This window comes from Passer montanus, unplaced genomic scaffold (genome assembly GCF_014805655.1).
Source record: "Passer montanus isolate IOZ18808 unplaced genomic scaffold, ASM1480565v1 scaffold128, whole genome shotgun sequence".
NCBI classification, from domain to species: Eukaryota; Metazoa; Chordata; class Aves; order Passeriformes; family Passeridae; genus Passer; species Passer montanus.
Window position 1 is genome coordinate 1,329,959 of NW_024359610.1, and position 27,934 is coordinate 1,357,892.

At 40.1% G+C, this 27,934-nt stretch overlaps 1 protein-coding gene and 1 long non-coding RNA gene across 2 annotated transcripts; both read left to right on the plus strand.

Annotated features, from left to right (window-relative positions):
- On the plus strand, positions 1 to 26,109 carry LOC120497330 (nebulin-like). Its single transcript, XM_039698674.1, has 39 exons — positions 1 to 111; positions 822 to 929; positions 1,404 to 1,469; positions 5,367 to 5,411; positions 6,543 to 6,758; positions 7,109 to 7,216; positions 7,352 to 7,456; positions 7,750 to 7,854; positions 7,953 to 8,057; positions 8,674 to 8,778; positions 9,802 to 9,906; positions 10,082 to 10,189; positions 10,589 to 10,705; positions 11,339 to 11,440; positions 11,523 to 11,630; positions 11,725 to 11,829; positions 12,218 to 12,316; positions 12,546 to 12,650; positions 13,204 to 13,311; positions 13,797 to 14,108; positions 14,602 to 14,808; positions 15,505 to 15,609; positions 15,728 to 15,835; positions 15,990 to 16,301; positions 16,690 to 16,896; positions 17,179 to 17,283; positions 17,890 to 17,997; positions 18,203 to 18,514; positions 18,706 to 18,912; positions 19,339 to 19,441; positions 20,241 to 20,350; positions 21,416 to 21,727; positions 21,922 to 22,125; positions 22,577 to 22,681; positions 23,023 to 23,130; positions 23,522 to 23,833; positions 24,879 to 25,082; positions 25,733 to 25,936; positions 26,104 to 26,109. The coding sequence occupies exons 3-39, from the start codon at positions 1,437 to 1,439 to the stop codon at positions 26,107 to 26,109; spliced, it is 5,430 nt and encodes a 1,809-aa protein (XP_039554608.1). The 5' UTR covers positions 1 to 111; positions 822 to 929; positions 1,404 to 1,436.
- Positions 26,110 to 26,193: 84 nt separating this feature from the next.
- LOC120497333 lies at positions 26,194 to 27,934 on the plus strand. Its single transcript, XR_005626482.1, has 4 exons — positions 26,194 to 26,205; positions 26,471 to 26,575; positions 27,264 to 27,371; positions 27,914 to 27,934. It is a non-coding gene; the product is annotated as an uncharacterized LOC120497333 (long non-coding RNA).

A 27,934-nucleotide genomic window follows, 5' to 3' on the forward strand; every position in this document is an offset into this window, starting at 1 on the left:
GGGCCACACACGTCACCCAGAGCCACCAAAGCCCCTCGCTCTCACCCAGTGCTGCTCAGGAGGGAAGACTGGAGAGCCTTTGCTCCAAAGGATATTTACTGGATGTCGCTGGTAAGGACATTTTAAATGCAATTCACTTCTTTTCCTTACAAGAGGATCTTGAGCTGTTTTGCCACTCTGTAGTTTTTTGGGAATGCTTGTTGTTCTTTGCCCATGGAAGTCAGTTTTTCTGTCTGAATAACTGGCTGTGGGCTGGAGGAGGAGGAAAAGACCTGGAATGGGGTTTGGAAGTGTGGCTGAAGGTTGTAACAGTGACAGGTTGGAGAAGTTGTGTTTATAAGCAAATCCCACCTCTTGAGTTTACTCAGCCAGCTCTGCCTACTGCTTCATGTGACTTGTCCCTCGTTATCTGAGCTATTCTTAATTTATTTTAATAGAATACAACCTGGTTTTCCCAATTAATTTTTTGGCCATTTTTCTCAGCCTGTTGGGACTAAAAAGGGCCAGTATTCCGTGTTCCTATATTTAACCTGCATGACTTGACTTCCCTTGCCTCAGAAGGAATTGCAGTTTAGCCAGCTCAACCCAAGTGCCCCATCAGTTGGCAGGATTAGTTTACACGGCAAATATCCCTGGACTCAGGAGCAGCTGTTCCAAAGCCTCATCCCCTCCCAACATTAGAAACAGGGCTGCAGACTCTGGTGGAAAATTGTAGCTTTGCCTCACAGCAAAATCAGTGTGTTAATTAATTAGTTCAAAGGGTCTGACACTAATCTGTGCTTTGTACTTCAGCCAACTCTATGGATTTTCATCTTTTCCAGGTCTGAAGAAACAGAGAGAAAAAGCCCACAAGAGCTTAAAAAAAAACAACCCCCGAGCATCTCTGTAGGCTGATGCTGGGAAGACAGAAATTGCCTCATTAACCTAAGGTCACTTAAAAAAAAATTTAAAATACTTTTCTACATTATGCTCTTTCTTATGAATGAATGTAGTAGAATATAAATCTCCCACTCAAACAGGAGCTTGAATGATATAATGAAATAGTACAGTCACAGAGTAAAGAAAAATGCTTCAAATAATTCTGTGGTAATGAAAATATCACATCATGTTTCATGAGATCTCTTCTTTATCTCTTTTATTTTATTTTCATTTGATCCAGAGTTGGTGCTATAACTGGAATGAGGTATTTGTCCAGAATTGTAATTTATATCAGTATGTTTGACACTCAATCCAGTATTTTTCCATAACAGTCCAAGTAATGCCATATCCCAACTTTATTTAGGGTCTGACTAGTCACTAACCATGACCCCAAATACTTTATGAGCTTTATGAGCTTGACTTCTCACGGTACTTTCAGTCATGGGCTAATACTGTTTATTCACATTTTCACCTGCTGTGACCAGTGAGTGGGGGAGAGACAGAAGCAAACCCTCAGAATGGAGGAAGAAGAATATGAGGAAGTTGTGGAGGTAAGAAGAAAATGTGAGAGTAGAAATGTTTGTTTCCTGCCTTGTGACTGAATACATTAATCACCTTACTGAGATGCTGCTCAGGAGCAGAAGTTGATGTTTGCTCTCAGAAGATTAGAGATGATTAGGTATCTATTAAATGGTTTCATCACTAGAACAACAACAACAACAACAGTTGCTGTCGGAGGAGCAAAGTCTCCTGGTTCCTGTCATAGTTTCTCAGTTTAAACAAGGACTGGAACCATCCCACACTCACAGTGCGAGGTTTTCTGATTACTCCCTGCGTAATTATAGATGCACTGGGCCAGCGCTTTTCCCTGCTGGCTTGCCCTCTGTCACCCAATCCATGCTGGAGAAGATGGCTTTGGAAGCCCCTTTCTAGCCCTGCCTCTGCAGAAATGCAGCAGCTTTGTGCCACCAGGGGACCACAAACCAATTTAGCCTGAGCCATCGCAGAGATGGAGCCAGGCTTAAGTGACAGGACAAGGGGGGAGCATTTTAAACTGACAGTGGGTAGATTTAAATTAGGCATCGGGAAGAAATCCTTCCCTGTGGAGGTGGGGAGGCTGTGGCATGAGGCTGCCCAGAGAATCTGCGGCTGTCCCTGGATCCCTGGCAGTGTCCAAGGCCAGGCTGGAGAAATCTGGGATAGTGGGAGGTGTCCCTGCCCATGGCAGGGGGTGGAATAGAGGATCTTTAAGGTCCCTTCCAGCCCAGGGCATTCTGTGATTCTGTAGTTCTATCTCCATTAATTTGCCAGTAGGTCATTTAAACTCAGGAAACTGAACAAAAAATTCCCCAGGAACTGGGCAACCCACAGCTAGAGCCACGGGAACAACAACTTTGTAATTGAAACAGTACATGAAATTAACAGAGTGATCTTACTTGTTGCATCGCTACTACTCTGAAATTGATGTTAAGTGATATGAAATACACAAAGTCTTGTAAAAAAATCACTCAGTGTTTGAGGAAAAGAAGAAGATTATAAATACAAACATCCTACAACTCATTGCCACCACACCGTCTTCAGTGGGCTGTTGATTTCAGGTGGTGTGAGGGCATCGCCAGCTTTATCTCTTTCAAATAGTGAACGAAGTAAAGCCAAATGATTTGCCAGTCTGAGTAGTTAAATGCATTTTGCAAAATAGGTGTTAGCACTCATGAAGTTGATTTTAAAGACATTTTACTTCGTAGCTACAATGATACCAACCCTTCATTAAATTCCTTATTCCCACGTTACTTGTAATTGCCTTTATGTTTCCTGTGCATTGTGTGCTCTCTGTAATGGATATTTATTTGCTCTCATTGTTTATTTATTCCAGCAGGAGTTATGGTATTTTGGGCTTTTTGTTCACACAGCCCCATTCCATCCTTTGTTTTTAATTTTCATTTTACCACCTTGCTGTAACCACATCCCTTGGGCTGAGGAGGCACTGCTTTAGCCACTTCCCTTGGGATACTCTTGGTGAGATGCTAAATAAAACAGGAACAACAGCATCTGGTACCTTTTTAAGCCTTTCCAGAATTTTCCTAATTCCTGTATCAATCCAAGATGTTAGACCTATCAGAAATTCATCTTCTGAAAGAGAAGGACATGATCGTTGAATATTGAGTGGCTGAGGCATCGCCAAGGATTTAAAAATGCTATTTTTTAACTTTCTCTGGAATTATGAGCCATTACTTGATGTTGTAGCTGTCATTACTTGATGTTGTAGCTGTCTTGGGATGTGCAAAAATCCACAGTGAGTGCTACAAACCTTTGCTGCTGAGTTACTTGAGGTTTTTCAGAAGGTTTTGTAGAAAGTTGGTGGAAGATTTTGCAGGGGGGTTTGCGGAAGGTTTTGTGGAAAGCTTGTGGAAGTTTTTGCAGAGGATTTTTAGAAGGTTTTGTAGAAAGTTTGCGGGAGGTTTTTTGTGGAAGATTTTGTAGGAAGTTTGTGAAAGGTTTTGTAGAAAGTTTGAGGAAGGTTTTGTGAAAGGTTTTGTTGGAGGTTTGTGGAAGGTGTTGTTGAAGGTGGGTCCAGCATGGAAATCACCTCAGAACAGCCCAGTATGTCACCCTTGGGAAGTATGGCTTGGTCCCTTGAACTAACTTTGAGGAAGAGCTCTCAGAAAGGGGCTTACATTTTAATGACAATTTTTTTAGGTTCAAAAGATTTTCCGTTCCCGCAATTGTGACAAGTGACCCCAAGCAGTTACCGCTTGGAGGAAATTTTCCAGCATGAAACCCGCATTTTCCCATTTTCTCTTAGTGCAGGTGAAGCACACCCCGCAGACAGCGGGTGCCGATCCTGCAGCAGTGTTTTTAAAAGCTTTTTGCCGTCATTTCTGAGCGGGGCAGGTGCGGGAGGCGCAGGGCCCGGCGCCCCCTCAACGCCGCCGCCATTTCCGCGGGACGGCGCCACCGCGCGGCCGCCGCCGGGAAGTGGCGGGCGGGAAATAAATTTGAAAAAATAATAATTCAACAAAAACCTCCTCTGGCACAACCTGAGGCTGTTCCCCATTGTCCTGTCGATTATTCCCTGGGAGCAAAGCCCGATCTGGCTGCACGTCCTGTCAGGAATTGTGCAGAGCCAGAAGGGCCCCCTGAGCCTCCTTTTCTCCAGGCTGAGCCCGTTCCCAGCTCCCTCAGCCCTCTGGGGCTCCAGATCCTTTTCCAGCTCTGTTGTCCCGGCTGGAAAAGATGTTCCTTTGGATGTGGTGCTCACAAACAAGCCAGAACTGGTGGAAAATGCAAAGATCAAGGGCTGCAGTGACCATGGGACAATGGAGCTGAAGATACAGGGCGCAGTGAGCAAAATAAATGGAATTATCCCGGACTTTGGAATAGCAGAATTGGGGATGCTAGAGGAAAATCCTGTGGGAAACACCAAAGGCAGCCAGGGTCGTTGGGTGATCCTCCAGCATGATCTTCCCTGAGCACACAGCTCAGCCCAAAGTGCAGAAATCAAACGGCAGAAGGGTGGAGTGGAGCAACACAGAGCTCCTGACTGAGGAAAATGACAAAAAAAGGAGAAACATACTGAAGGTGGAAGCAGGAGCAGACAACTTGGGAGGAACGTAAATATTTAAAACATTACAAACTCCATTCCTACATCCATGGGCAATGTTCAGCTGGATTTGGTCTTCAAGAAAGGCAAGAAGGAAGATCCAGAGAGCTACAGGCTGGTCAACCTCAAACCTTCCCTTTCCTCTTTGGGAAGGCTGTGGATCAAATCCTTTGAGAAGCTATTTTTAAACACACGAAAGACATGAAGGTCATGTGGAGAAGTGAACATTGAGTTATCAAGAGCAATCTATGGCTGATGAACCTCATTAATTTTTATAATGAGATCACAGCTGCTGGACAAGGGGAGACCAGTGAAGGTTGTGTACCTGATCTGCTTTAGGGATACCTCTCATTGTAGTTTTATCCCCAAGTTTATGAGATTATAAATTATGGGGGAATAATGGGCAGTAAAATGGGTGGAAAATCAGCAGGCTCAGAGTTGTGATCAGCAACAAAGTTTAACCAGCAGCCAGAAATTATTGCTGTCCTTGTAGGAGCAACCCTGAGGACAAAAGTCATGAGTGTCACCAAATAAAAACCAGGAAAATCCTGAGGTTTAAATGCTGATTCTTTTAATGTGGTCATCAATATCTTCCCTCTTGTGGGTAAAATTAGATACCACTATTTCATTAATTATTTGGATGATTATTAGTTGGGGAATGTATGGAATAAAAATCCAGTCCTTAATGCAAAATTTGAACAGATATTCAGAGTTACCAAATGACTCCATAAGCACCTGTGAACTAAAATCCTGTATCTCAAGAAATGTGTTTTAAAACAGCTTCACAGAAGCTACAGTTTGCTGATCTGGCCTAACAATGATGTTTTTTCTCTTTTTTTTTTCAAAGTACTACATTGAGGAGACAGTTATTGAGGAGGGTGAGCCACACGAGGTAAAGGTCCCTGTCATGCTGCATGTAGCACATAAATGCATGTCATTAACATGAAACACTAAATTAGCAGCCTTTTGTATTCTGAGGTTTAATTTTCCATGTTAAACACACAAATAGCAGCGAACAATTGCTGCTTAATAATTTATTTTTGCTTCAAGTCCCTGCTGTGTGACGATCTAAGATCAGTTTACATGTATCAGTTCTGTTCCCTTCACCTTGTGTAATTTCACTGAAAAATTACAGTTTTGCAGATTTTTCATTGTGTCACTGGTAACAAATATTTGGGTCACCAAGGAGTGATTGCCATAATTTGAAATTCTACCACTGAAACAGCTATAACCCAACTCTCTGCTGTGTTATCATGAAATATTCTTTATGCATGGGCTTATGCAGAAGTTATTAATTCTTGGTGCATTTTCAGCTCTGTCTCATTGATGCAAATAGCTCTCAGAACTCTGACCTTCATGAATTCCTTTATAAAGACAATTTTTTATAAAGCTAATTGATACAAAAGAAAACCTGACACTTATTTGGGTGGTTTTGGAGCACCTTTTTTAGTTGTGCTATTTATTTTTAGATGCTTTTCATTATAATCCTTATATTAAAATTACTGCTTGCAGCATGACTATGTTGATAAGCAAATGTATAAAGCATTTAAATTGATTGGAAATTAATGCATGTAGAGCAGAGGCAGCTGGAGCCCCACTCCCCCAGACCCTCTGGAGAATAATTCCATGAGTTTGATGCAGGAACCAGCCAGATAATTCAATCCTTATGGGTTTTTTTAGGGTGGGTGATATATAGGGAGCACAATGGTAATCCCAGTAGGAAAAGTGTCTCTGATTTTCTGTCTCCATGTGGATCTGGATGACAGCAGAGCACCCTTTCACCACCTCAGGGGGGTGAAAAACACGCATCCTAATGGACTTTTGCAGCTACAAAACAAGTGATTATTGAAATTTTTTGGCCCCCAGGTGGTCACTGAGACCATTAGCACAGACTGCTCAGTCCCTGAGACCACCACAAGCACCTACACAGCTGAGCACACCCAGCTCAGGGCAGTGAAAACTCCTATCCTAATGAACTTCTACAGATATAAAACAAGTAATTATTGAATGTTTTAATCTCCAGGTGGTCACAGAGATCACTGAGACCATCACCACAGACTACTCAGTCCCTGAGACCACCACCACAACTACCACCTACACAGCTGAGCACACCCAGCCCTCTGGGGAGGATGCAGCTCCTCCCATCAGGAAGAAGACAATCCGGACAAAAGTGGACCCATCCAAGTTTCTGACACCTTACCTGGAACACAGCAATAAAATGAAGGACTTATTCAGTGAGGTAGGTTGTCCCATGTCTCTTATTTCTTGAGGAACACCAGCTTTAAAAATATTTTACAGGGGTTGTTTGGTATTTATATTGGAAATATCTGGGTTTATCAATACTAAGCTCATGGGGAGAATATAATAAATTAGAGGTGATCCAAGTTAGAGATGGATTTTTTTTCCTGTTGTGTCAGATGGAAAAAACTCAGTTGGCTAAAGTAATAGTTGTTTAATTTTAGTTTATATCTTTGAATAATCTGTCCAAAATTCCTGTCCTAACCAGACAAATATGGCAATAATTGCTAATAAAGTTCTGCCAGATCTCGGGGATATGTCTTAATTATTTTTGTCATTGTTTTCTTCCAGAACAAGTACAAGGAAAAATTTAGAAAAGAAAAAGGAAAGCCATATGCTTCCACAGTCGATACCCCAGAAATCCGGAGGATCAAGAAAGTGCAGGACCAGCTCAGTGAGGTGGGTAACAAGTGCATTTCTAGGTTCAGCCAGGTTCTGGGTGTTTATATGGAGGGTGAAAATGTCATTATTCTGGGGTTTTTAAAAAAATCAGTCAGTTTTGCTGTGGAATCAATGAGGTTTGTTGTGCTCCAGGTTAAATACCGCATGGCTGGGGAAGTTGCCAGAACCATTTGCCACGTGGATGAAAAGGCCATGGATATAGAACACGCAAAGAAAGTGTCACAGCAAGTGAGCAAGGTGAGTGACTGCTGACTTCCCAACACTGCTGGATCCTGAGGTTACTGACAAGAACAAAGTTTGGAGCTCAGGGTGCTAAAGCAATATTTATACAACAGTTTAGAAGCACTGGTAGGATAGCAGAGAAGTTGGTAAGGCAAATATAAATATAATGTTAAATATTTCCAGTTGCTCTCTTCAGATGTTACTGCTCTGAGACTTTGATTAAAAAATCTTTAAAGCAGGTAGTTTATTCACAGAAGTAAATATTTTTTAAATGATAGAGTGACTAACTTGCTGATCTTTCCTTCCAGGTATTATATAAACAGAACTGGGAGGAGAATAAGGACAAGTACCTGCTTCCCCCTGATGCTCCAGAGCTTGTGAATGCAATAAAAAACACAGCAATGTTCAGCAAGGTGAGAAAAGCTACCCACAGACCTAAGCAGCTGAAGTAAATTGAGCTTTCAGAGCCAGAAATAAATTAATAATGAGCATTCTGGCATGTTTCTTGTAGAAACTCTATACTGAAGACTGGGATGCAGACAAAACATTGTTTTATCCCTACAATGACAGTCCAGAGCTCAGAAGGGTGGCACAGGCTCAGAAGACTCTGAGTGATGTGAGTATCAAAGCAGGGATTTGCATGTGGGTACCAAAGGCTGTTGGGTTATGGTGTAACCTGGGATGTGCCACAGACTTTGATTGGATATAAAAGCTTCACAGTGGAACAGAAAATAATAGTGTGTTAAGGAAGCTCTGACAGTAGTGGTACTTCATAGAAAAATATGTATTTGATACTAGAGTACAAAGTAGAGCATATTGGAGTTTAAATCCATTGGTAATTTGATGCTGGGTTAGGAGTGAATGAAATAATTAATTTGTTAAATCAGCAAGGAGAGTAACTCCCCAAATGCAGAAGCTCTCAGGGCTGCCTCCAAGTCCAGTTCACTCTTGTGGGTCTGCAAATGTGCCCAAAACAGTGATAACAAAAGTCAGGGATTGGTGGGACTGGGATTTGCTGATATTTAGATACACAGAACTCTTCAACAGGGGATTGCAGCTCTCACGTGAAGATTTCAGTGAATTTTGCAGAGGTTCAGAAGTTCCCTGGTAATACACAGAATAAAGAATTCCTGCTGCAGGGGCTGTGGGCAGAACTCCTTTTATTAATGTGGTGGAAGCAGAGTTCAATGCTGTGATCCCCAAATAAATATTTGTTTCTTCCATCCTTTCAGATTGTCTACAAAAAGGGGCACGATGAAAGGAAAGCAAAATTCACCTCTCTGCCAGACCCCCCTGATGTGGAACAAGCCAAGAAAGTGACACGACAGCTGAGTGATGTGAGTAGAACCTCTGTCCAAACTCCACTCCTGAAGGGAGAGGCAAAAAGGGACCAAAGGAAAAGGAATAACACACAGGAAGATCAATTTTTGCTGGAGACATTGGCACCAAGTTGTATAATCTAGGAAATAGTGTTTTAACTCCGTTCATAATTTAATTATTTTTTTAAATTCTATTTTATTGTATACTGTAAATTTTCTACATTTTAAGATTAGAGAATTGCAGTATTCACTCATGGTGGAGAAACCACTAAGAAAATTGCACTGAACCTCTTTGTAAGGTAAAATAATTAATTTAGAGAAAAATTCTTTAATCTTGTATTTCCATAGCTTAAAAGCTAAATTGTCATTGAGACAATTTTATAACATGTAAAAAAAAAGGATCAGTACCATAATTCTTTGAAATGAATAGAATAATAAGCTTTGTAGGTATTTCCAAAACTATAAAATATAGAATTAAAAAAAAAAATTGGCACCCGTGTTCTTCAGCAATGTTAAAAAAGTATTGGAGGAGTTTTATTTTTTATGGAAAGTAATGAAACTGTGGCTGAAAATGTCCCTGGAACACCTGAGTCAAAACTCAGGCAGGTGTTTTGTTGTTAGAAAAACTCTTTAAACTTTTAATCCTTGATTTCTGTGAGCTTGAATAAATAATAGAAATCATAAATACCAGGTAATTAAAGGGGTTTGCTTATAACCAGTTCCAGCAGCAATCCCAGTAAATTCTGATTTAATGGGCAGTATCCTGATATTATGTGGCCAGGGAGAAAACAGAACTGAAGGAATATGTTAGAGATGATTTGTTTATCCTTTTTAGGTCAGGGAAGCTACTAAGAGAAATAACACTGAAATGGTTTGGCCAAATCATATTTAAGGTATTTTTGACCATAAGTGCTAAAATAGTTATAAGGCAGGCATCAATTATGAAGCAGCTTTAAAAAGACAGCTTTGGAAAATGAATCTGTCAGGTGAAAATGGAGCTGTGTCTTGGAGATTCAATTTTATTGTTTTGTTTCCTTATAGGTTATTTACCATGAGGACTATAAAAACAAAGTCAAAGGCAAGTGGAGTCAAACTCCGTGCTATGATGTGGCAGTTGCAAAAATGAATGCAGAAAATCTAAGTATGGTGAGTGAATCCTGCAGAAAATCTTCAACAGCTTTATCCCTATTTATGTTCATTTGGAAAATACTGAACCTCCATTTGTGGCATTGCTTATTTCCTAAATAATCACTGTTGTAGGTGTCTAATTTACAATTAAATGTAATTAATGTGTTGTTTTCTGTCTGTCTCTTCCTAACAGAGGAAATACCAGGAAGACTTTGAAAACATGAAAGACCAAATCTACTTCATGCAGACTGAAACTCCAGAATATGAAGCCAACAAACGAGCTTCAGAAAACGTCAGCAAGGTGAGGGAGCTGAGTGCCACCTGCTCAGCTTGGGAGCAGCTCTGAACTCACACAAGTTTGTGCTGAAATTCTTTTGGCAAGACCGTTCATGGTCGTTTGCCACCATAAGCTAAATAACAGGGGCATTTTTCACGGAAAGCTGAAGATTATATCATAGAATAGATTCATATCACAGGATGGTTTGGGTGGGAAGGGACCTTAAAGACCACCCAGTGCCACCCTGCCATGGGCAGGGACACCTTCCCCTGTCCAGGGAGCTCCAAGTCCTGTCCAGCCTGGCCTTGAACATTTCCAGGCATAGGGCAGCCACAGCTGCTCTGGGCAATCACACAGGTTAGTGAGCATTTGGCTTTCAATAGTGATTTTTAAAACCTCATTTTTTATTTTTATTCTTCCAAGTTCAAATACAGAGCAGACTATGAGAAGAAGAAAGCTATTGCAGATTATAATGTGCTCCCTGCTACAGAGAACCCATTGCTGAAGCAATTAAAAACTGCAGGAAATATTCTGAGTGATGTGAGTATTATCAGTGTGCAGCTACATCATTTTCAGTCTTGTACCAGAAACCACACTCACCATTCCTTCACAAGACTTCTCCTTTGTAGTATTTTTTGTTTTGTAGACCCATATTTGTAATGAGATAGCACCAGAACAATTCAGGTAAAGAATGAATTCTCCACAGATGGGTGTAGCAACAGCAGTGGTACATGGATAGTTAATTTGTGGATAGTTCATTTAGATCCTTGTGGATAATGAATCACAAAAGGACAGTTCTTCCCTTATTGTGTTAAGGAATTTCAGCTAATAATAATAATAAATGTGGTGCTTTTATATAATATTTTTATATTATATTCTGGTTATTCACTGTAACAGTATTCTCAATTCCTCTTTTATTTGTATGAAAAGAGATTGAATGTTTCTCAGTGTTAGAAGTCCAAAAATCATTAGACAGACCTTTCTGTCTTCCCTTACAAAACTAAAAAAAGTTATTTTTAAAGACCATTGAGCAAACAGTGCCATCTGTTTCTCAGTCCTGTGGGAAAGCTTTTTTTTGGAACCGTTTCTCTGTTTCACTCTTGTCATTTTTAACATGGTGGGGGTGACTTGCAGTGAAGTCTCCTGCATGATCTGGTATATTTTGATTTGCAGAAATTATACAAAGAAGCCTATGAACAGTCCAGAGGAAACAAGATGAATTACTGTGAGACACCCAAGTTCCAGACTGATGCTGCTCTGAAGAACTTTAGTGATGTAGGTATTTCACTTGGGGCTTATCCTTCAGTACTTACCCCCTTGATTCCTTTTGCCTCTCAACTCATGGTTATTTTGGCAGGTTAAATATAAAGATGCATATCAGAAGAATATTCTGGGGCACTACTTGGGCAGCTTTGAGGACCCACATCAAATCCACTGCATGAAGGTTGAAGCTATGAAAAGTGATGTAAGTGTGGCAATCGTTCTGTTTTCCCCATCACTCTGGCAGTTCAGACAAAGCTCACTTGTGGTTCCTTACTGAGTGTTGCTCTTGTTCCTAGAAAAATTACAAAGCAGATTATGAGGAGGAAAAGACAAAGTGCTACTTCCCTCAGACCATAACTCAAGAGTATGAAGCAATCAAGAAGTTGGAGCAATGTAAAGATGTGAGTACAGGGCAGCAGTTGTTCACCACAGAATAATTAACTGAGTGATCCCTGGTAGCATCAATGATTCTGAGTTTGGCCTCATTGCCATATGTGACTTTAAAGGAAAAATAAAAATCTTCATCTCTATTTTAGGGCCTTTTGTGACATCTAGTGATCAAAACAGATATAGCACAATCCTTCTTATAACAAGAAAACCCATAAAATGAGAGCAGTAGTACCAAAATGAAGAATGAACCTCAAGCATTCACCTGCTTAAATCAATATTTTTTCAAATTAATACTTTAAAAGTACTTAATTTATTAATAATTTTATTTGTTTTAACAATACTTGGAAAATACTTTATATTATATGTGTTTTCTACAAATGTTTTTTAATCTTCTTTCAGTACACCTACAAAAAGCATCCTGATCAAACTAAATTCACTTCAGTGACTGACTCTCCAGTACAGAAACAAGCAGAGATCAACAGCAAACAGCTGAGTGATGTAAGTAAACTTTGGAAACACTCTGACTTTCCCAATTTCTGCCCTGTGCCCACCTTCACTTCATCCTCCACTTTAAGAGCACTCCTGAAATAATTGTGTAGGTGTCTGTATGTATTTACAATTTTATTCCAGCAGAACATCCCCTGGAAATCAGATTTTTTAAAATAGTTTTTCAATTCACAGTCTATAAATTGGGCTGCTAAATATTTTCCTTTATTTTTCTTTGCAGATACTGTATAAATCCAAAGGGGAAGAAATTATTCACAAGTACCACCTCCCTCCTGATGTGCCCCAGTTCATCCAGGCTAGAGTTAATGCCTACAACATCAGTGATGTGAGTACATTTTGAATTTCAACACCATGAAGCTCTCCACTGATGGTATCAGTTTTATTGCCTTTGTGATGTTAAATTTTTTGGTGGCACTGTCAGCTTTCCAGGAATGAGATAAAAACCAACATCTCCCTTAATAGCCTTGGAATTTTAATAGGCTGGCTGGACTGATTAAAAAAATCAGCCAGGCTGCTTTCTCTAGTTCCTTTGGAGCACAGAGGCTGAATTCGAAGCTAACAGGAAAAAATTTATGAAGGTTCAGTCTAGTGAAAAAGGGTTTTGCATAAGAAAGGCCAAAAAGGCCACTGATAGAGTTGTTCTAAATAAAAAGTGTAAAAATGCTTGTGAAATTCATGATATCTTTGTAGTAGATTTGTTTATTATAATAGAACTGTAGTTTGTGTACAGGTTAACATTTTTTCCTTGAGATTACATGGATAAAACTGGGTATTTTAATTCCTGTAAAAAAATCTTCTATAATAAGAACATGGGCTTAAACTCTTTATTAGAATGGCTATTCCTGACACTGCAAACTCTTCCCTTTTTTTCCTCCAAGGCTAACTACAAAGCAGACTGGAAGAAAACCCTTGCCAAAGGCTATGATCTGAAACCAGATGCCATTCCAATTATTGCTGCTAAAGCTTCTCGGAACATTGCAAGTGATGTAAGTAGGATTTAAATCCAGTAGAACACTTACCCCTCCTGCATTTCATTATTTATTATTATTTACCTGTGCTGGAGACCTGTACTCCTGCTTTAGCAAAAGGTCACAAGCGACTCAAACATCCCTAATTGAATATTGGGATATTGGATTGTTTGGTGAGGCTGTTCTGTAATTTATTATTATCATAGTCTTAATTAAAAGCTGAATGTCCCTGGGAGTTACAAGCCTGCATCAATGACAGTGGTGAGGGAGGGCTTGTAGCTGCAGGTGTGGGTTGAGATATGTACCAGGTGTCAAGACAAGCTGAAAAATCCAATAATCCTCTTCTTTTTTTGACCTAAATAATCCTGTGCTGTCGTAAAGACCATTTATGAGGTTCCAGAATGAACTGCAGCATTAGTACTTTGAAACTTAGTGTTCTAAACCCATCCAAAGTGTGTTTTCCCTTTCCCAAGTGGGTAAAGCTGTTTTTCCTTTGTCTCTAGTACAAGTACAAGGAATCCTACGAGAAAGACAAAGGCAAACAGGTCGGGTTCCGGAGCCTGCAGGATGATCCCAAACTTGTTCACTACATGAACGTGGCCAAAATCCAATCGGATCGGGAATACAAGAAGGATTATGAAGTCACCAAGACCAAATATCACACTCCTCTGGATATGTTCAGCGTGACAGCTGCCAAGAAAGCCCAGGAAGTGGTGACAAACACTGGCTATAAGCAGCCAATTCACAATTACACCCTCCTGCCTGATTCTGTGAACCTGGAGCTCTCCAAAAATGTGATGCAGCTTCAGAGTGATGTATGTCACCAAGAATCAGCTCCATTTTTAGTTCTCATCATGACTTCATGGCATCATTAATGTTTTAATGCTAAAAAATTAATTTCTATAATCCAATATATATTATATTGGATTAACAGTAGGTGGGGATGTAAGTGGCTGGTCTGGAACCATTTATTTTCCAAACATTATCAGAATTATGTGCACCTGTTAAGTTATAGGAAACTTACCTAGCAAGTAACGACTTTTTTTATATCTCTCCATATGTGGCATATTCCCAGCAAATGAGCATGTTTTACTAATTGATGAGTTTTTTGTAGCAAGATTTTAATTGCTGTGATTTTTTCTCTTAAATACTGCCTCTATCAGTATTTATCTATACTTAAATTTTAATTAAATCTAAATTGCCCCTCAAAAGAATGTCCAGGGGAAGTTTTAAGGCTTTACCTGTTTTATGTGTATAGACACTCATTTTTCTTGCCTCACTGTGTTTTTCTTGTTTACTTTTGAATAGAATCTGTACAAATCTGACTTCAATAACTGGCTGAGAGGAGTTGGCTGGGTCCCAATTCAGTCACTGGATGTAGAAAAGGCCAAGAAAGCCACGGAGATTCTCAGTGAGAAGAAATACCGCCAGCATCCCGACCAGCTCAAGTTCTCCATCCCCATGGATGCCATGGAACAAGTGCTGGCAAAGCAAAATGCCAAGACCATGAACAAGGTGGGGAGCTGCTGGATTGACCCAAAGTTTGGGTCTTTGTCTTGCAAAGTTGTGGGGCAAGGTGCATTCCCACTGGAATTATTAAAATTTCCAGTGGGTGGGGCAGTTCCTTGAGTAAGACTGGGCACTGAGACATCATGGTGAGTCTCTGACTGTTCATAATTAAGGGAGTTTTTGTTTTCTGTTTCTAAAGATTAAAGATTTCTTTTCCAGATTTATAATGCTTTGATAATCCTTTTTCTGTAGGACGTATTCACAATAAGTGAACTGCAGAAAACCTGGAATCCTGTCAGTTTTGTACAAGTATCCTGGAAAGTGGTGTTCTTTACACTTGTCTCTAGTTATCCAGGACACAACTGTCTTTATTCCTTGTTTTCCATAGAAAGAATGTCTGTGAAAATAAATTCTGCTTCCCATTAATGCAGGGAAGAACACAGATTGGAAACTTCCAGCTTCAATATTTATTAATTAACATTAATTATATTAAAAATTATCAAAACATACTTTGCAAATTTCTTACAATACCAAAGAAAGGAGGAAGATAACGTTGCTCCTCAGCAGCTCTGTGAAGGTTATTTCTGGTGCCAATAATATTTCTAGGAAATACTATTTATTGCAAATGAGTAGAACAAAAGCAGACTCTTATTTTATGAGTTCAGTGCCTTTTCAGTGCTAACAATTCCTTTGTAATTGCAGAGGCTGTACACAGACAAGTGGAACAAAGAGAAGACCAGCATTCATGTGATGCCAGACACCCCAGAAATCCTGCAGTGCAAAGTGAACCAGATGACCATGAGTGATGTGAGTTGCTGTGCTCACGGTGGGCCTCCAGTGCCTCGCTGTCATTTTAATGCCTTCTTTGAAAATGTTTAACTTCAGAGTTCTGCCTTCATCACACCTGTTCTCTTTCACAACTTAGAAACTTTACAAAGCTGGATGGGAGGAGGACAAGAAGAAGGGTTATGACTTGCAGCCAGATGCGATTCCAATAAAAGCAGCCAAGAGCTCCAGGGATATTGCGAGCGATGTGAGTCTGGTTGTGTGATACCACTCCATGACTTTATTTAAATTAAATTACTAAACCTGAGATCTTGTGATCTGTTTTTTCAGTGATAAAGCAGAGCTTAATACTGCATTTTTTAATTGAGGTTTTTGCTGTTCTTTCTCTTTCCTGCTCTCAGTATAAATACAAACTGGCCTACGAGAAGGCCAAAGGGAAGCACATCGGCTTCCGCAGCCTGGAGGACGACCCCAAGCTGGTGCACTTCATGCAGGTGGCCAAGATGCAATCTGACAGAGAGTACAAAAAGGGTTATGAGAAGGCCAAGACTAACTTCCACACTCCAGTTGACATGGTCAGTGTGGTGGCAGCTAAGAAAGCTCAGGAAGTGGCTACAAATGCAAACTACAAGAACTTAATCCACACCTACAATGTCCTGCCAGATGCTATGAGCATTGAATTGGCCAAAAACATGATGCAGTTACAAAGTGATGTAAGTAAGAAGTTCTTCAGCCTCTGCATTGTGAATACAAAGATGCTTAGTTTATGAAAAAACATCGTAAGATAAATAGTATTATTTTGTTAGTGGAATTAGGCCAGGTGTCTATGAAAATATAGTAAATTATACAAGTTTTTCAACAATTACAGCAGCTTTGTCTTTCCTAGACTCTGAAATATTTCATTAATGAATTTGAGCTTAGAAATAAGCAATTTTATGAATATTTACTCCAGCAGGCTCTTCAGGAGCAATAGTGAGCAATAGTTATGTGCAGACCAAGACAGGAAAAGCTTCACTTTTCCTTAATACATTTTATCTTGTACTTCCAAATTTATAGCTATGTTATGCTTCATACTGGTTTTTATCTACTTTCTGCCTGCAGAATCAATACAAAGCAGAGTATGACGAAACTATGAAGGGTGTTGGGTGGCTCCCACTGGGCTCCCTGGAAGCTGAGAAGAACAAAAAAGCCATGGAAATTTTGAGTGAGAAGAAATATCGCCAGCATCCAGACAAGCTGAAGTACTCTGTTCCTATGGATTCCATGAACATGGTCTTGGCTTTAAATAATGCCAAAATCATGGATGAGGTAAGAAAGTGCTCATCAGAATTCATTTCAGAAGTGGGCAACAATGTACATCTGATTTAATAGTCAATCCTATTGTATGCAGAGCTTTAGAAAACATGATTTTATTTTGTAGCTAATGAATGTGCTTTAAGTGCTAAAATAAAAAGATAAATGTTGCTCTGGTGGTAGTAACACATCATTGTCAAGGCAGTTTGGATGTCAAGTGGAAAATAGTATTTTAAATTGTTTTATTTAATAATAACAACAGATGTTGAGGTCTCTAATTTATTTTAATCCTTCCAGCACAAGTACAAACAAGCCTGGGAAGAAGACAAAAAGAAAATCCACATCACCCCAGATATTCCACAGATTGCTTTAGCAAAAGCAAATGCATTCAATTTAAGTGAAGTGAGTATTGTTTGTAAGGCTGTGACCTTGCTCTTGTTTTTTGATTAGGAATAAGTGAGATGAGAACATGCAAAAGTCTCACCTTGCTAACCTGTAGTAATTTTACAAAACCTATTAATTTTCCTTTTCCCTGCTTCCTTTCCCAAAATTAGATACCCAGAATTGCCAAGAAAAAGCCATGTTTATAGTCAGGTTGTGAAGTGTTCTTTAATGCAGACCATTAAAATATGACAGTTGCTAACAAAATAGAGTAGACGTTGAGTACTATTCATGTTTGTTACTGTATTTATTATTTTATTATTGATTACTTTATTTCCCCATGCACAAAGTTTTGTACAAAGTTCAAAATGTAGGTAGCACCTGTATTTTTGGTAAAAGATGACATTATAGACCGGTTCTGTTAAACACTTGTTAAATCTGCATATGCTAAATAAAGTAGTGCTAGTAATTATGCACATCTGCAATGTGGGCAGAAATAGACATTTTTATCTCTTTTTATTTTTCAAGGTGATGTCCTCATAGATGTAACTTTTCACCAATACTTGTGCATGTGGAAAACATGTAAAGTTTTGCTTTTTTAAAAGATGTCTGTTTTTCTTATTGCAGAAAATGTACAGATCTTCATTTGAAGAAACTAGGAAGAAAGGATATGATCTCAAGGCTGATGCTATTCCTGTCAAAGCTGCCAAAGCTTCCAGGGATATTGCCAGTGATGTAAGTTCTTGGGAGAAAAAATGGGCAAGGACAGCTTTCACTATCCCAGGGTGCTCCAACTGCCCGTGGTCACTTCCAGGAATCCAGGGGCAGCCACAGCTTCTCTGGGTACCCTGTGCCAGGGCCCCCCCACCCTCATAAAGAAGAATTTTTCCTTAATTTCAAATCTAAATGAATCAAAGTCTCTGTTTCTGTTCTCTTCCAGTATAAATACAAATTAGGGTATGAGAAAGACAAGGGGAAACTTGTCGGCTTCCGCAGCCTCCAGGATGATCCCAAACTTGTCCATTGCATGCAAGTGGCCAAGATGCAGTCAGACAGGGAGTACAAGAAGGCCTATGAGGCGAGCAAGACTCATTACCAGACCCCTTCTGATGCCCTCAGCGTGGTGGCAGCCAAGGAGGCCCAGGACCGTGTCACCAACACCAACTACAAGCGCCTGATCCACCAGTACATGCTCCTGCCAGACGCAATGAGTCTGGAGCTGTACAGGAACATGAATCAGATCCAAAGTGATGTAAGTTTTCTTCTTGTGACTTTGTTTTTGCATTGTGGCTGCAGTTTGGAAAGGACAGGGTTATTTTTTATGAGCTGTCTTCTTTTTGTGGCTTTTGTTTTTCCATCACAGCAGCATTTTGGAAATAACTGTTGTATTCTGTGTGAGCTGTTTGTACATCGTCAGCCTTGCTTTTGTGTCCTGTTTGGCAGAATGAGTACAAGCAGGATTACAAGGAGTGGTTCAGGGGGATTGGTTGGAGTCCCATTGGTTCTCTGGATGTGGAGAAATCGAAGAAGGCCACGGAGATTGCGAGCGATCGGAAGTACCGCCAGCACCCCAGCATGTTCCGCTTCACCAAACAGAACGATGCCATGGACCTGGTCCTTGCAAAGCAGAATGCAAACATCATGAACAAAGTGAGTATTTAGGGGAAAAGCCAGGCAGGCATTCACTTCTCTTCCATTCCAATAACCACTCTGTAAATCTCTGTCACGCCTTTATGTGGCAGCGCTCCCCTGGGAAAAACAGCTGTCACAGGCTCCTCTTTTTTCATCTTTTTTTTTCTCAATGAAATAGCATTGCTTAAAGAAATCTTTTCTCATTTTTCTCCAACCTCTATTCATCCCATTCTTTCATAGAAATGACTGGTCCTGAAAATCTTAATAGTTTGGTTTTATTAGAAGCAAGACTGGACAATAATTCAGCTGATTTTGGGTTAGATCATTAATTAGTAAAATAAATCAGAGTCAGCACCTTCGCCTTTTTACTCTTCCATATTCAAATGGAAAGGTGAAAACCCTGTCATTTATATTAACACATCTGATATGACTTTCTGTCCATAGCATGCTTACACTGAAGCCTGGGAGAAGGATAAAACTCAGGTCCATGTGATGCCAGACACACCAGATATTCTCCAGGCCAAACAGAACAAGACAAACTACAGCCGAGTATTTTGACACATCTTATCAACAGTTTAAGTTAATATCTACTGGAGATTTAGAACACAGGCAAGAATTTAATGTGGGTAATATTTTCAGAGTAAAATAAGTACCAGCTTCAGGCTAGCAAACTAACATACTAAATTGCATTATAATGTGTGGAAAATATAAGTCATGCTTTTGAAGTCTGGAAGTACATAGTTCATACTCCATGCTTTGCATAGAATTCAGTCATGTTAAAAATTCCTTACTATAAAATTACAAGCTAATTGTGTATATTTTTAACCTAACCTATGGGAAAAAGTAGATGCAGTGATTCCAGCTTTTCTCTCAGCGTTTGGATAGGAGAAAGTGACAATTGTGCCAGTAGAAAACACTCAGGTTTTGCTTTGCATCATTGCTCAGAGGCAAATCTTTGACTTAAGAATGCCTGTACTTTAAACCTACTGTGCACAAACTGACTTGACTGTCAAATGGCTTCATGAAAACCTTATTAAAATTTTGTTAAGGCAATCAAAAAGTGTTCAGTTATCTCAATGTATGTGTTTCAAATTCTCCAGATATGTTTCAAATCAAGATAAGCTATAGTAGGAAGCTGCTGAATAGTGAAAAACTATTTAGTCCCTCTGCTAAGCTTTGGAAGACCAGCATTTCTTGTTTATCAGTTTCCATTTCTCAGTTTCCATTCTAGCAGCCCTTCTCTCATAACTGAAGCCTGTGAGGTGACCAGAATTTGGATCATTAGTGTGTCTAAATAGCAGGTGACATACATATTACTGGTTTTAATTAATATTGTTTTCAATTTTAGAAACTCTACAAGCTTGGCTGGGAGGAAATGATAAAGAAAGGCTATGACCTCACACCTGAAGCCATGTCAGTGAAAGCTGCCAAAGCTTCAAGGGACATTGCAAGTGATGTAAGCAGCATTTTAACTCAATGTGACGCACACACTCTAAGTTGTTGTTACAACTTAGACTCACAGTAACTTGAGATACACCTCTCTGCTAAGATGTGGCTTGGAGTCAAAACCAACTTTACTGACAAAACTCCTTCCTGAGCTGTTTTTGTCCAGTTTAGCAAGGGTTTCTCTGGCATCTTACCAGGTCCAAAGTTTGGTCCATTCATGGCTAGTCATAAAAAGGGAGGAGTTTTCTGCTCTTTGGGCTGCTTCATTTTCAGAGCAGCAGGAAATTTGGTCCAATTAGCTGAGCCCAGTGCATATCCAGAGAAATCCTCATTCATACAACTCTGAAACAGATGTGGTGACACATGGACTTTTGTTACCATAAATTGGTACAAATACAACTCCTGCATTTGTTTATTTTTATGGATGGAGAATTTATTAATTCTCTTAAAGCTAAGACCATATATAATAAAGAAGATAGTTTATTGATCATTAGGAAATGTTTCCCGTGCATAAGTATCTTTGTATTTCATAATTTTTTGTTATTGGTGATGCATAATAAAGAAGATTATTGATCATTAGGAAATGTTTCCCGTGCATAAGTATCTTTGTATTTCATAATTTTTTGTTATTGGTGATGTTATTCATCAAAATATTTCAGTGTGTCATCATCAGGGAGTTCTGAGTCGGAGGGCACAGGAGACTATTCCTATTGCCACACTCCCTTCCTTTCCAAGGACTCTTTCTTTCCCAGGGAGAGCATTCACTGACACCAAGTCATGCACATTAGTCAAGGGGCTGCTAAAACTTTACGTGAGAGCCCATAACAAGTTGCTTATTTATAGAATCACAAAATGGTTTGGGTTGAAAGGGACAGCAAGGATTATTCAGTTCCACCCTTTCTGTGGGCAGGGCCACACTCCACTATCCCAGATTGCTCCAAGACCCACCCAATCTGGCCTTAGACACTTCCAGGTGTAATTTCTTGAGGAACATTAAGATGAGGGAATACACTGGTGTTTTGTCACTTACATGTTTGTCACTGTGGTCTGAGTGGTGCCACCTTTGCCATTGCAGTTCAAGTACAAAGAAGGATACCGCAAGCAGCAGGGACATCACATCGGGTTCCGCAGCCTGCAGGATGACCCCAAGATGTTGTGGTCCATGCAAGTAGCTAAAATGCAGAGTGAGAGGGAGTACAAGAAAGACTTTGAAAAGTGGAAGACCAAGTTTAATATGCCTGTGGATATGCTGGGCTTCCTTCTGGCCAAGAAGTGTCAGGAGCTGGTCAGTGATGTGGACTACAAACATATACTGCACCGCTGGACTTGTCTGCCAGACCAGGTCGATGTCATCGAGGCAAAGAGGGTCAACGAGCTGCAGAGTGATGTAAGCTCCCTCTGGGTTTAATTCACTTATTCCCATGTGAAATAATTGTTACTGATTGGAAAGCATCTTTGATGGCTCACTTTTGATATCAGTATAGATCATATTGGATCTAAACAGCCAGTTAGACTTTTCGTAGGGTTTAATCAATGAACAGTGAAATAATCTGCTATGGTTTTGATTTTCACCCTCAACAGAACCTGTATAAGTCGGATCTACAGTGGCTCAGAGGCATTGGATGGAGTCCTTTGGGGTCTCTGGAAGCTGAAAAGAACAAGAAAGCTTCTGAAATACTGAGTGACAAGAAGTACAGGCAGCACCCAGACACAATTAAGTTCACAAGTATCCCGGATGCCATGGATGTTGTTTTGGCAAAATCTAATGCCAAAAATAGGAGTGATGTAAGTTGCCTCTAGAGAAAGAGGATTCAATAAATGAATAAAATAATATACATTTTAAAAACAATCTCTGGTTCAGAACATGCACTTAAAATATCCAGATAGCAGGTGTTTATAGTCAGGGCCTCACTGCTTTTTGTGCCTTGTTCATAATATGGAGATCTTGAGCACTGATAATTTATTCAGTATAACTGCAAATAAGACCTCTAGTAAGCAGTATGTAAATATATTGTTTCAATGCTGTTTCCTTGGCATTACATGGATGTAAAGAAGAAAAAAGGTTGTATTTCAGTAAGAAGTCATTGTATTATTTAATTTTGCTATCTTATTTTGTTTACATCCCTAATTCTGCTTAGTATATTTTTCTTTGCTAATTTAGAGAAAATTGAACTGAAATTACTGCTGTGCAGGTGAATCTCGGATCAGACCAGGTTTTTGTTTGTGTCTTTTTCAGATACTCTACAAGGAAGCTTGGAACAAGGACAAGACTAAGATTCACATCATGCCTGATACACCTGAAATTTTGTTGGCTAAATCAAACTTGGTTAACACAAGTGATGTAAGTTTGCATTTGAAACTGGGTATAGAGAACCACAGGGTTGTATTATTCACCTCTACAGAAAGCTCTGGGAATAATTCAGATTAATATATTTGCTAAAACAAAATTTTGATCTTCAATAAAATAATCAGGAAACATTTAAATTGTAATATTAAAATATTTAATATCCAAGGGTACAAAATACCTGTCATTAATAGCAAGGCATGGAGTTTAATTTAATTAAGTAAACTGTGTGAAACCCATGCTTTCTTTTCAATAGTTGGAGGTGGAAAGTTGTAGCACTGAAAAACTCTCTTAGAGACTTTCATCTTCATGAATTCCTTTGAATCCTTCTCTAACAGAAACGTTACAAGGTAGGATATGAAGAGCTGAAGAAGAAAGGCTACGACCTCCCTCCTGATGCCATCCCTCTCCAGACAGCCAAGGCATCCCGAGACATAGCTAGTGAGGTGGGTCTTGCAGAGGGAACATCAGAGTGGGGAACAGAGGGGGCACATAATCTTGGAGAAAAATAGTTTCTATTTAACAGGAGGAGATATGTAAAATTTTAATACCGTGGTGTTGCTGCCCACCTCAAAGCTTGTATAATTCTTAATGGTGCACAGCTAATTAAATTAAATACAATAATATAAAGATGATAGTATTTAGCTATGAAGAATCCCATAGTATCTCCTGGATGTTATAACATATGCTAAAAACTTCGGGCAAAACCAGAAGTGAGTTAACATATGTTAGATTCAAAAAGATTAACTACTGTATCAACAACAGCGAAACTGAAGTGGCAGCTTGGAAAGAAGTGGTAATTGTTGTTTCTATTGTTCTGTTTCTGTGTTCAATTAGTACAAATACAAAACCGCATACAGAAAACAGCTGGGCCACCACATTGGAGCCAGGAACATTGAGGATGACCCCAAGATGATGTGGTCAATGCACGTGGCCAAGATCCAGAGTGACAGGGAGTACAAGAAGGACTTTGAGAAATCCAAGACAAGGTTCAGCAGCCCTGTGGACATGCTGGGAGTGGTGTTGGCCAAGAAATGCCAGGAGCTGGTCAGCGATGCCGATTACCGGCACCCTCTGCACCGCTGGACCTGCCTGCCGGACCAGAACGATGTTGTCCATGCCAAGACAGTGTATGACCTTCAGAGTGATGTGAGTTGTTCTTTAGTGGCTGAGTGACAGCCTTGGGTTGTCTGTCCGGTATTCTGTTCTAGTTTTGAAGGAGGGGTCTGTGTGGCAGGGAAAGGGCAATGGAGTCAAGTTTTTTCTTATGGAGAACCAGCAGCTGGGAAAGACAAACACTGCTTGGGTTGTCTGTCCCATGTTCTTTCTACTGTTGGAGGAGGGGTCTGTATGTCAGGGGAAGGGCAACAGATTGAAATCCTCGTTTTCTGGAGAAACTAGGATTGGCAGGTCCTGGCTGCAGATGAAAATCATATGTAGTGGGTGCAGCCACTGAATGGGTGGCTGGTGGATTGACTCAGTGGAACATGCTCCATTAATTGGTGCTCCCTGTGGTAGGAGATGAGGTTGCTTGGAGTGAGGAGGTTGCTAAGTTGCTTTGTTTCTGTTGCAACCACAAGTCTCTCTTCTGTTCTTTCCTCTGTTGGAAGAGGTCCTTGTGGGGATAATAATTCTTGGCTGATTGTGAGGGACAGAGATTGTGTTGTGGCACTTCTTGACATGGATAGTCAGCGATGGTGTTTTTGTGGGGTCATGCTTCATGGCCACAGAGGAATCCTTTCTTGCCATGAACATTTTATGGGGAGAGTTGTGACTAGGACCTTAAGTACAGTAAGACAGGGGAAGGGCAGAAGAGTGAAATATTTGCTTTGGAGGACCAGCAGTGGCAGTGGCAACCTCTGGGTGCAGTGGTACATGGCACAGAGGGTCTTGGGTGATGTAAAGCGCCTCCCATGCCTCTGCCACTTGCAGAATGTTAAATAGGGAAGGTCTATGCTGGGGATACAGAGAAGATGGAGAGGGAGAGTAGTGAATTCTTTGGCAGGTACTTGTGCTGTTGCAGGAGTGGGGAGCCAGGTCTGGGGCACTGATCTTCATGGGAGTCTCAGTGCTGGTGTCCAGTGGGTTGACACAGGGAATCATGTTCCATTTGGTAGAGAGATGTGGTAGGAGATGAGGTTGCTTGGAGTGAGGAATTTGCTAAGTTGCTTTGTTTCCTTTCCTGCTCTTCCAGAACGTGTACAAGTCTGACCTGCAGTGGCTGAGGGGCATTGGCTGGTCCCCAATTGGATCACTGGATGCTGAGAAGAACAAGAGGGCGAGTGAGATCCTGAGTGACAAGAAGTATCGTCAGCACCCAGACACCCTCAAATTCACCAGCCTTCCTGACTCGATGCCCATGGTGTTGGCAAAGCACAACTCTGAAATCATGAACCAAGTGAGATTTCCTTATGTTTGCTTGCTGAAGGCAATGAGCACCTTCCTTTCTCAGAGTGTCATTCTATGTCCTTCCAAGGCCCAGGTTGTGCAAGGGGAGGAAATCCCTCTAGCCCCAGGGAGTTTTTGTTCCTTGTTTGAGAGAAAACACTCTTTTTTTAGTGGTTGGAGCAGTAATGGGGTGCAATGTGGAAAAGGGTGAAGCATTAGTAAGGTTTGGGATGAGTGACAGCCTTGGGTTGTCTATTCTACTGTTTGAGGCAGTCTGTGTGGCAAGGGAAGGTCAAGGGAATTAAAATCTTTGTCTTCTGCATAACCATGCGTTGGCAAAGGCAAGAAATTGTGCAGCTGAGATAGGTGTGTAGTGCCTTAGGAGATGGTGTAAAAGGCTCCTCCAATGTCTGCTAATTGCTGACTGAGAAATGGGGTAGGTCTTTGCTGACAATATCAAGAAGGTAGAGGGAGGAGATTTGTGGATTGCTTGATAGCATCAGACAGGTTTCTGGGAGCTGAACTTACCCAGAGTCACTTTTCTGGCACAAGCTGGTGGTTTGACCCAATGAAAAATGCTCCACTTTGCATGGTAGGGGATGAGGTTGCTTGGAGTGAGGAATTTGCTAAGTTGCTTTGTTTCCTTTCCTGCTCTTCCAGAACGTGTACAAGTCTGACCTGCAGTGGCTGAGGGGCATTGGCTGGTCCCCAATTGGATCACTGGATGCTGAGAAGAACAAGAGGGCGAGTGAGATCCTGAGTGACAAGAAGTATCGTCAGCACCCAGACACCCTCAAATTCACCAGCCTTCCTGACTCGATGCCCATGGTGTTGGCAAAGCACAACTCCAAAATCATGGATCAAGTGAGATTTCCTTATGTTTGCTTGCTGAAGGCAATGAGCACCTTCCTTTCTCAGAGTGTCATTCTATGTCCTTCCAAGGCCCAGGTTGTGCAAGGGGAGGAAACCCCTCTTGCTTCAGGGATTTGTATTTCTTGTATGAGATTAAATTTTTGTTTTTGTGGTTGGAGCAGTAATGGGGTGCCAATGTGGAAAAGAAAGGGGTGAAGCATTAGTAAGGTTTGAGGAAAGGGCAGGAGTTTCTGGGGTAGTGCAAAGTAACCATGAACAAGGTGAGTCTGGATTTGATCCGGTAACTCATTAACAGTCTCTGCCAAAACTCCTGAGACAGGGCTGGGGTCACAGACCTGTGCCTGTGCTGTGAGATTTCACCACTGTAAGGCTGTAAAAATGTAAGTTCCATTTCTGGTAATCAACGGGAAACTTGTTTCCATCAAGAGCTGATTTAATAATATCTTTGTAGAGAATTACTAAGTTAATTTGTCACAATTATCAATTGTGAATGTCTCCACATACTCTGCTGTGTTTCTCCTGCAGCGTTTGTACACTGAGGCCTGGGATAAAGACAAGACACAAATCCACATCATGCCTGACACGCCTGAAATCACCCTGGCAAGGGAGAACAAGAAAAACTACAGTCTGGTGAGTGTGGGAGCTCTCCAAATGTAACTGCTCTGTGTCATGGCGGGATCAGGAATGTTCTGGGAAACCTTCTAGAGATGGCACTTTCAGTTTCCTAAAGTAACACCCATATTTATCAAAAAAATTTTGACTTCAAAAGCATTGTTTGTATATTTGTAGTAGTGCCTACATGGAACAGTGAGCACTGGTGAGAAGAAATTCCATATATTCCACACAAGTTGTGTGTTTCCACTGAATTTTTGGAGAGTCATTTCTGCCAGTGTGCCTAATGTTGGGAAAGCAAAAATTAATACCAGAAAGGTAATTACTGGCATAATTCTGAAAAGGTGTGATGCCAGTGTTCAACATTATTTTGGGCAAACAAGTTCACGTCAGTAAGCCACAACAGTGGTTTTAAAAAAAAGTTTTACTTCGTTTGTATAGAAGAAAAGTTTAGCTCTAAATTGAAGTCAATGTTACATTACTTAAAGCAGTAAAATAAAAATTAATTAACAAATGTATTTAGCAAAGATCTTCCTTTGATATGAATTTGTATCAGCTACTGATCTGAGATTTTGAGTTAAAGGTAGATAAAACTGGGGGTAATAAATCTAAACACAATTATTAGATCGGCTTCCAAGCAATTTGTTTTGCATAAACTGTACCATATGGAACTTACATGAGTCCTATTGTTTAATTCTTTATCTAGAAACAATACAGACAGGCCATGGAAGATTCAAAGAAGAAAGGCTATGATTTGAGAGCTGATGCCATCCCCATCCAAGCAGCCAAAGCATCCAGACAAATTGCCAGTGATGTAAGAATCTAACTTTCTGTTTCTTTCTATGTTGACATCTCTCCTTTGCAACCTGAAAATTATCAGCTGGGTCCTGTAAAGGCACTGCAGTTAAACTGTGACCTTAAGTAATAGATTTTTGCAAGTAAATTATCACGTATGTTTAAAAAAATAAATGTTAATAATTATAAGAACAATATAATGCTTTCATGATGTCTGTATAGCTCATAACTCTCTATGTGAGGATAAGTATTTACAGAATATGTATCATTATATGAAATAAGGATTAAATGCATTTAGTAAGACCAGGATTATTTCTCACTAATATTAGTAAAGCACATTTCTTCAAAAAGGGAAATGATAAAAAATTTCTGTTTAGGGTTCTAACTTAAACAGCAAAAAACTTTAGTCCTAGTATTATTAGCATGAGAATTTGACTGTTTGGGTTTTTTTTAATGGTAGGTTATAGATAAGTTGGGAAAGGTTATTGTTAGAAATATTTAATATGAGTAACTGACATTTATGGGTGATAGAGAAATGTAATATCTTGGTTTGTGTTTCAGTACAAGTACAAGGAAGGGTAT